The 10,275-nt window shown below is 40.1% G+C and overlaps 1 protein-coding gene across 2 annotated transcripts; it reads right to left on the minus strand.

The window, feature by feature from the left end:
- Positions 1–301: 301 nt before the first annotated feature.
- Positions 302–6,165, minus strand: LOC146300677 (eomesodermin-like). 2 transcript variants are annotated; one of them, XM_084704414.1, is made up of 7 exons: positions 5,494–6,165; positions 3,246–3,875; positions 2,928–3,082; positions 2,602–2,723; positions 2,024–2,182; positions 1,813–1,874; positions 302–1,712 (listed from the first exon to the last, which is right to left on the minus strand). In XM_084704414.1, the coding sequence occupies exons 2-7, from the start codon at positions 3,764–3,766 to the stop codon at positions 950–952; spliced, it is 1,782 nt and encodes a 593-aa protein (XP_084560540.1). In that variant the 5' UTR covers positions 3,767–3,875; positions 5,494–6,165; the 3' UTR covers positions 302–949. The 2 variants fall into 2 exon arrangements, with proteins under 2 accessions (XP_084560540.1, XP_084560533.1); XM_084704407.1 differs by having other exon boundaries at positions 4,896–6,165.
- Between the last annotated feature and the right edge of the window lie 4,110 nt (positions 6,166–10,275).

Consider the following 10,275-nt stretch of genomic DNA (forward strand, 5'->3'; position numbering starts at 1 on the left):
CACCGAGAGAATGAGCTCGTCACCACCATGGCGGGCCATGAGCTCCAATGCAAAGGGTGCACCACACACTTTTGAGCACTGAAATGCATTATCCACTGCAAACATAACCCACTGCAATAACACAAAATTGCTCCAACCAACACATTTCACACCACCCACAAGGCTCAACACAACACATTAAGGGGGCGGGGCAAATCAAGTTAAGTTACTTTTTGACCAGATTCATCAATCAAAATTCATAATTTTTTCTTTCACAGACAGCACATTAATGTTTCATTTAATGAATAACATATAACAGGAAGAACTTAACTGCTGCTCTTGAATGTATCCCTAGATAGTTTGTAACGACAATCTGAAACACCTCACTCCATATTCCAAAGTTCAATGGGTGTAATTGCAAAGATATACCACTAGACGGTAGTAGAGTACACATCTTAGATTTTAAACAGAAAACATCCTAAACACACTTATTACATTTTGCAACACAATGCCAATGAGGACATAAATGTCAAATAATGGTGTAAAAACTCTAAATACAGTAGTTGAATGATAAACAATTGAAGAAGCAAGATGCCATGGATGGCCCCAAATTTGATGCAAAATTAAATTTTTATAATCAAATCCCACTGTATTACAATTTGGCTATATGATACAAAAGATACCTCACATTTTACAGTTCACAAATGTATCAATGAGACTTCAAAAAGAAACAGAACTTCAAAGTTATTGCAGATATTGAATACAGTCCAAATACACAAATCATTGGTAACACTGACTATGGAACATCCCCACAACTCAAGTTGGAGAATGTAATGCTTTGGTACTTGCTCAAACACACATGCTCATGGAGTCAAATGTGTAATCAGATTGTTGGTACAGTAAATGGAGCACAGTAATGACAGAAGAATAGAAACAAACAAACCACTCAGAGAGGTCCAAAAAATCTTGTTTAAGGGCTCGTGTAAAATGAATAGTAAGCCATGTTTTTGGGGGAGGACATCTCCTTGCTGTAGGTGTAATTACTGCTGGTCATGTCTTCACACTTAATTGTGGGTAAAGTCTCGGTGCTATCCCCAGTTAGAGACAGACGCCTTCTGTTACAAACCATGGAGCGGTATGCTCCAGATTCAGCCTTACTGTCCCGACCGGGGGTCAAGTGGTGTGTTTGAGTTGAGGCCGACGTAAGGTTGCCACCACTCCCACTCGTGATCTCCTCATTGTCCTTGTCAGGTAACTGGTCGTCAGGAAGCCCCGAGGGGCTGGGTCTCGGTGACCAGGGCAGGCCCATGGCCACTTTTCTCTGGTAGGAAACCTTGGAGCCCCAGCCCGCTGCCATTGAGGTGAAAGGTGGATCTGGGTAGTAGGTTAGGGCATGGGAGGTCTGTATGGGTAGGGATTTGATACTGTAGGGGAGCAGGCTGGAGTAATCTCCCTCATAAGGGGTCAGGTCCAGTTTGTTGGTTCCTACTCCCTGCTGCATTGATGCCACAAACCATCTTTGTGGGGTAGAGTCGTCGGTCTGGGGGGAAAGGAGGGTGCTTGTTTGGGGCACAGCCCGTTCACTGTTGTATAAACGGTTCTGGGGGTTGTTGGCAAACTGGTCCTGGTAGAAAGGTTGCATGGCATAGCGAGCCCCTGGAACAATCTGGTGAGACCGGGTCAGGTCAGTAGGGGATGGTGTCAGTCTGTCACTTTCTGGAGCAGTATACATCCTGGAATTGGCATGAAATGTAACAAAAGGTACAATGTGTTCATATAGGACGAACACTGAGAATGGTTGATTAAATGAAGATATTTATGAATAAGACTAACGAATCATAGTTGTCCCTGAAGCCTTTAGCAAAAGGATTGTGGTCAATTTTCAGCTGTGTGATCTAGAGGAAAGCAAAAGTGTACAATTGAGTAACATTATCATGGTCTGTCAATTCCATTTTATGTATGTGTGTATTTATAAGTACATAATTTACAGATCTACACTTTGTACATGCAGTGAGAAGGCTATGGGAACCTTAAACCTGCTTACGTCAGTGTTCTGATAGGCAGTAACAGCAATAAACTGGTTCTCTGGGAAAGTGAAGACCTGTGTTCTGGGGTCACTATTCACGTCCTGCACACCATTCTCAACCACCTCCACAATGTATAATCTGGGCTGGTACTTATGCAGAGACTGGAGGACAATCATCTTAAAAAGCAACAAATTAAATGAGTGGATACATGTTGGTGCCTTTTGGTTCGGCCTTATGCTTATTCATGAGGCATATTGATGGGCGTATTGATACATTTTCATGTACAAATATATTTTGCAATCTGTGTAGACTATATAATAATAATATTGAAAATAAAACAGGTTATATATTAATTATTGGCCTAATTAATACCTTATTTGGTATAATTGTATTGTATTATTATGGTAAAAATCTTACGGACATTTATTTGAAATGCAACTGTAATTACACATAAATCAGACAATGTTTTTGAAAGATCAATAGGCTAAACACACAGGCTTAAACATAACAACGTGACAATTTATACATGTGTTTATGGTGCAATTGTTGACAATCTGCGATGACTAGTGGAGAGAAAACTGAAATTTATATTTACCTGTGAACTGTTGTTATTGGCACCCTTATTGTTGGTTAGTTTTAGTTTTCCGAATGATATTTCCTGTCTCATCCAATGGGCTCCTGTGTTCGGGGATTCAGGGTGGACATACATTTTGTTCCCTATGGAAATAAAATGGCTTATAAAAATATGGCACCGCACTATAACCAAATCAATAGGCCTAATACATTTAGTTTAAATGTATTCATGAAATATATTAGAGTATGTTTGCCTGTAAAACCCCCGCAAAAATGCAAATTTAAAGTTAGTAAATATTTATACATATTTTTTTTTCCAACAGGCTACTCATTTATACACGATCACACCTTGCATATTGTTGTCTGCCTTTCCACAGGTGACCCATTTACCGCCTTGGAAACGCCAGTGGTTCGGATCAGCCAAAATAATTTCAACAAATACGTTGTAATGTGCAGCGAGGTTTAGTCCAGTAATGTTAAAACTAAGAAAAGGAAACATTCGCCTGCCAAAGACAACATTTTATGAATAAAACAGTGAGAGGGAGAAAAAGTACGAGGTTTCCGAAATGTTCAGTTCAATGCTCGTAGAAATAAATATGAGTATTAGCCTACAAATATCACAATATTGTGCATTTTCGCGTGCATTGTTCCTCAAATCATACTCACCTTCCCTGCTTGGTAATTATCATCTCGGTCTGGTGTCTATTAAACTTGAGCCAGAGAGGACGATTGCAGAGGTAGACTTGAGCTCTTATCCCAGCACTTGGAGTAGATAAGGACATCGGAGTAATACCCGACCCCGTGCCCGCGTACGGCGGGTATATGCAGCCAGGACTGTGACCAAATTGGAAAGCTGAACTAAATTGATTACGCCCGGCGCCCACTGTTGAGGAGAATGCCGTGGGAGGTAACCCCGAGCCAAAGTGGAGCGAGTTTGCATACCTGGAGGCACCAGACGCAGTGTAAACAGACCTAGATTGACTGGTATAGGGGATAAATGAACATGAATTTGCCACATCTTCAGTCTGTTTTGCCGGGGAGGAAATATAATATCGATCTGATCCAATTCCTTCAGTATACCGATTATCATTTGGGACATTTTCTGCGTCGACAGATGAAGATTTGTGCGGCTCCTCCGATGAGTCCTTGGGTAAAGGGTAGGTTCCAGTCTCTCCTTCGCCGAGCATGTCTGTCTTTTGGGAACTGTCAACGTATTTTGCTCCCAATTCCGTTGCTTGTTTCGAGGTTGTCTTATAGTCTCCGGCTGGATGCAAATAACTGAATTGTTCTGTAAATCTGTATGGCGATAAAAGTTAGTAAACGTTTAAGACACGTTTAACACACTCTACAGGCGACTGTGAAACTCATGATGGCACTTTCTACACCTCTTATAAAACTCGGTGGATGTCAGTTTGTGAGACACCTATTTTACACACCTAACTTAGGGCCTACTGTAAGATGTATACAGGCTAAGGGTGGCTTTTATTATAGCCTAAACTGGCACTGTAGGGTAGTTCACATCTTCACACCAACGAGTTAATACCTTAAACTTGAGTTGTTTGTGGTGATTTTTTTTGCATTGCTTATCTTTTCTTCATATTTTTCTACAGATATGCAAAGGCAATAGCCACCGAAGATGCAATTAAGTTGATCTGTTTCATAAAACAAAACTGAGTCATTTATTTAAAAAAACTAATCTAATTTTGCCGTTAAAGCCAAACGAAGAACAGAATCGGCTATTATTGCAATAACACATAAACATAGTTTTGTTTTTTTACTATGTAGGCCTAGCACTATTCTTGTCAATAAGTAGCGTATCCTACGAGATTTTGCATTTTTCACGTGTCCTTTGCATCAAAGGTCGATGTTTTTATTATGAATGTAAATTTAAATTAGACCTGTAGACTTTTTAACGGATCACGTTTTTTATTTGTTCGTTTTTTTTTTTCCACAGAATTACCTGCATTTCCTTATAATCTAAATCAGAGGACAACTGTTACTTTTAGCAATTTAGGTTTAAAACAAAATTAATCGACTGCGAATTAATATTTGTGGCCTGTTAATTTCCTCGTTTAGCTAATCTATGACAGAAACAGTTTTCCTATCCAGTTTCATGACTATCTGTCGCCTACATATTTTTTGGGTTATGGGGGCTGGCATATTTTTTCTTAATTAATTAATGTTGGCTACATATATTTCGACGGTGACAAGTAGCTTAATGAAAACACAAAACCTATTTTTTGTTCATGTCTAGCCGATGCAAACATATTGCCGATTTTATGCAACGAAAAAAGCAGCTAAATAGGCTCCACTCACCAATCGTGGTCCTTAGATGAAAGATCTGACACAATTACGAGTCTTTAGATCATGAAATACGTGAAACTGAAATGATAATAAATATATAGAAATACTATAAAAGTTTGTTCTGCGACTCACACAGCCTATCCCTGTTACGTTTTTGTACAACCAAAACGGCCTATGACAACATAGCCTATGACTAACGCTTCGACGTCTGCTTGTCTTCAGGATCTCTCGCTCGTGATGACGATAGTATCATTGCAGTCCATTATCACGTTCTCTTTCGATTATTTTTGGGGAGTGAAATGACACACGTGACAGCTGCTATAAGGCCAGCCTTTATATGCACTTTTAAGACCTTGAAATCATAATTAGGCTACCCAGTTCGAGTTGCATCAAGTTTCAGCCGCCCATAATATAGCCTACGTTGATCCGTAGTTTTTTTTTGCACAAAGTCTATTTGCACAAGGCACAATTTATTAATGTAAGACAAAATGTTTAATTTATACAAATACATTGTAAAAAATGTATTGGTTATAATGTTTTGATGCAATGAGTACCCACCAAGCTGTTCAATTAAAAGCCTACACAAATTAAGTTCAAATTATGTTCTTACCTGTTGGGGAAGGTAACTGGTGTCTTATTTTCATTTACCCTGGAAGACAAACAACCAGCAGTTTCAAACTAAATGTGTTTACTCTACACAAAAATCTCTGGAGGTACTTGTGCCACAGCTCCAATTGTGTCTCCACAATCTGCGCTTCGCAGACTGTTATCGTCCACTGATGTCATATCACACTTCAGCGCACTTATTAGATGTGACACAAGGTTTAATCACATTGGAGTCCTGTGATCATACGCTGCACCTCGGTACTTGACTTCCACCCTCTTCCACTCAAAACATCTTAGAGCACAAGGTTGTTGTACCCCTATATCTTGTGGGCCAAGAGGAAGAGTATTTCTTATTTCAACTGTAAATGTTTTGCAAATAATAAATTGTTGATGGTAGCATCTTCGAAAATATATTAGTATTATATATTATATATTAGTATTAATTATGTTTTTTTTTTATGTTAGTGAACTTATAAGTTTATATATCATTTGAAACTGTCTATCTCAACTTAACCAACAGTTTCTTTAGGTTAAGGAGCAGAAACACCTGAGATGGCAGGGTCTTGAAAGTAAATTACATAAAATGTAATTATTGTGACATCCAACTTGTGAGGCATTTTTCCCCCTCGGAGAGGCATGATGGAGCTAATCTTACAGTGTGTGACCCCTTAAGTGACCCCTTATAGCACAGTGGCAGTCAGCTTTCGACAGAAGGAGGGAATCTTACCATATTGTTGTCAGAGCTAATAATCACCATAGCACATGAAAACAACCCAGGCCAGATTAGAAGGCCCCTCTAGAACCCTTTGCTTTTGAGAAGTTGTTAGTGGACAATGGTGGGGGGGGTCACTTTAGTATTGTTAATTGTGTCAGCAGTAATATAAGGTACCATAGAAGGAGAGATGGATAAGCCATTGCTTCTTCCTTTCTTGTATTTTTCATCATAAATGTCCATTCTCAATCCAAAGGCTGGTAGGTGTAATGATTATTGATTTCATTTTGTTTATTGACAAACACCCTCTTTAAAATCATTTCTTAACTTCTTTGTGTTATGACCCCATTCCCTGAGCTTGTTTACCCTGTCTGTCTGGTTTGTTCTGTGTTTTGTGTTACGTTCCTGAACGTACCTCCTTCCGGTTGCCGGGCAACAAATCTGCTCTCACCTGTTCCTCTTCTGCAATAAACACACCTGGTCTTGATCATCATCACTACACTACTTAATGCTGGGGACACACTAAACAATTTTTTTAATCTTGTAAGATTTTCAAACTGTGATAGACCACAAACATGAGCACACTAAATTTAGCCGTTTTGCTCATACAGTGTGTGGTGTGCCATGATTTGACAAAGACAGCACACCACACACAAACAGATTTCCAACCAGTGTCCCGACTGTTAACACGAGAAATCTCGCAAAATCTGTCGAAGTTTAAGAATAAGCATGGCGGACGATATGCAGGAAGAAATTGCGATGATAGTGTTTGGAATAATTTTCACAGAAAATTCACGGAAAAAAAGAATAGGGTTTGCTGTTGCCAAAAATTAATTCTGTTTAACTTTGTGCTGTGACTCCGTTTGTTATGCTCCCGTCTTCTCTCAGCTTGCTTTCTGATTGGATATTGTTTTGTTTCACGTGATCAACTCGGCGTATGTCGTCGGGGTTCCCCCCACACATCAGGATTTCTGATCGCAAATATTCAACATGTTGAATATTTAGGATTCGCGATCGGGGCGCCTTCGACGTCCTTCCGAGCAGATTCGGTCACTCTTGACACACCTCACACCAAGGGAACATTTGATAAAATAATCTGTAGAACCATCAAGATAATCGGGTCGTTACCTAGGATTGTCGGAAGGGGCGAAATCGGCCCAATTATCCTGTAGTCTGTCCCCAGCATAAGCTGTGGCCTGACATCCAGTCCCTGCTGGATCATTCGCTGTACTCTGGAATCACCCTTGAATTCCATTTACTCCCATCTGGCCACCAGTAACCACCGACCTGCACGTTTGTCACTCCCATCAGCCTCGTACTCACCTGTCTATACGTCTTGCAATACCCCTTCAGTTATTTTTGTGTCACCAATAAATACCACCTTTTTCACCACCTACCTTGTCCTGGTCTGCGCTTGGGTTCAGTTACTGGGGATTGTGACACTTTTCCAGCGATAGATCAATATATCATGTTATTAGGTCTTTCTAGAGAGGCCAACAGTCAAAGATTTAGAGCTTTTGCCACCTTGCAAACTTCCCATCAGAAATCTCCTAATTGATTGAGAGAGAAATTAGCATCTTCTTCACATGGGTTAACAGTGATTTAATTGTTTGATGATGGCAGAAGCAGACCACGAATGGAGTAAGGCCGAATCCCAATACTCTGTCTTACCCCTTACCCCTAGCACTTAGTTTACCCCTAGCCCTTAGACCTCAAAACTAAACAGAGAAATGCGGGACTGTTGTGCAAATCAGCAATTTAACGTTTGTTAAAAATATCACATTTATGGGACTCTCTGGATGATCTGTCCGCCACTGTTGCAGTTGAGCAGGATTCACATACCCCTAGGTTTCAAGTAAGCTCCCGAAAACACTTAAGGGATCAAAAAGAGTATTGGGACACCACTTACTCAACGGAAAACTAAGGGCTGCTGTCTGCAGTGCCTTGATGTGTCATTTCCAAATACAGTCTAACTATATCATCATATGACTTTCGGTTTTCAAATGAATTGCATGCATATTTTCATGCATGGGTTTCTAAGGGGTGAGGATGTCATCCACTTGTGGCTATCTTTATGTAAACCTGTGCAGTGTGCTTTTAGAGTTAGCAACCAGTCACCTAAGCCCATCACCAACATAGATGATGATCCGTTTCCGCTGTGTTATCTTTTTGACACGTCTAAAGGGTTGTTTCTGACACCTTGCCATCCAGCCTGTTACCTCCCCTGTGGAGAGGCAGGCATGAGGCACAGAGCTGGTGACCTGGCCACCGCTGCTTAGGCCACTCACACCCCATCGAGAGCAGAAGGTCCGGCCTCTTGTCCATGCCAGGAACTCTGTGGTCTGCCCTGCTGATGTCATAATGGCAGTATCTGATGGGAGGAGGTGGATTTAGGGTAAATACTAAACCCTGATGACTTGCTGAAGTGATTGGTATTTATAGCCACTAGTGTTGGTTTTATTTTATTAGAAGTCTCTGTATCAAATGTCATATGCTGTAGAGATGTTGAATATAAATGTTATATTCAAAGGCAGACATATTTCAAAAAAATAATATTAATGCCAGAAAGTGAAGGCTTCCACTGACCCTTCTTGGTCTGTTTCCTCCTACTTTAATATTCATGGTTGAATTCTGAATCCTGTAAAGAGCAACAGCAGGAGTGCACCATCACATTTGGTGCCCAGCTTGGGGGCTGTCAGTGAGCTATCTTGTTCCAGCTATCCCATGGAGATACTCTTCTGCCTCTGTGAAGTTTGTGTATTCTCATTTGTATTCACTAATTCACTTCTGATAGTGTAGTTTAATAGATTATAAACATTCAGGAAATACATTCATTTTAATGTTCTTTCAAAGATACCTAGGGATTGAAGTTTTTTACATGAAGTGGGCTATGAGGTTGGGGTTATAATGTACTTTGTGGTTCAAGTCCTACTGTCAAATTGGGATTGTAATTTGAAGCTTTTGCCATATTATGGCAAAAAGTGAACAGTCATTGAGTTTAGGGTAGTTCAGCAAAGTTTTGAGTAATAATATTTTAAAATTATAAATTGTGCAAAATGCTGTGGAATATAATACTTCAGCACTCTTCATGTTACAACCACTATTTATTATCTATACAATGGATTCTGTGATTTTGGGAAGGGGTTTGCTGACAACCATTACAATGCATGTAAACATCGATAAGGCCTCTCTGTCTCCCTGAAAGCAAAAGCAACTATCTGCAAAGTATGTAACCCTATTAAATCAGTCTGTGAAAAGAAACTAAGCAGTGTGCTTGCATCACTTTAGTTAAAACTGTAATAGGTGACATTAAAACTTTAATAGGTGAAAATTAACTTCAGTATGAGAAACAACACTCTCATTTCTTGTCTGAACTTCTGTACTTCATCTCGCTCAATTTTGACTGACAGTGATTTCACAAAAGAATCCAAGGAGGAAGGCCCACTTAGCTAAACTTGATTGGCTGAAACAGGATTGCTGCATCAGCTACCATTCATCTTCATGGTGTGTGTGGCAAGTTTTGAGGCAAGCCCCCATGATTCGCAGCTAGTTTGGGCTAAATCAATTCAGCCCACAGGCCACTGACTTTTGACCAATGACAGCCGGGGGTGCTACTGTACAAGAGTGGAGACTTAAGTGACAGGTCTGGCAAGCCTTCATGTTTTGTCGCCCATTCGGGCTAAATTCAGCCCACACTGAATTGCTGTCCTCAGCCAAGATTCCTAGCTGAAAACACTAAGTGACGCCAGGGCCTTTAGGAACCTCGTGTCACCTGAACCTCTCATTATCATTTTGTCTGACATCATGTGCTTTGGTTGCCCAAAGCACAGGAATACTCCCAAGCATCTGTCTGGTTAGTATAAAAAATGTTGGAACCCATTGTCATTCTGACTGACATTACAGACACGACACCTTTCTCTATTGTTTATTTATGTGCCTGGACACTGAATTTTAAGGCATTAATTATATTATACATACCCTTTTTTATAGAACTAGTAAATCTGTTCATTTTAAGTTCAGTGTTCGGGGACAAAGGGAGAGTCAACCTACCACAACAAAATGAAAAATGATTTA

Source organism: Hypomesus nipponensis, chromosome 2 (assembly GCF_054491055.1).
Source record: "Hypomesus nipponensis isolate SF chromosome 2, ASM5449105v1, whole genome shotgun sequence".
NCBI classification, from domain to species: domain Eukaryota; kingdom Metazoa; phylum Chordata; class Actinopteri; order Osmeriformes; family Osmeridae; genus Hypomesus; species Hypomesus nipponensis.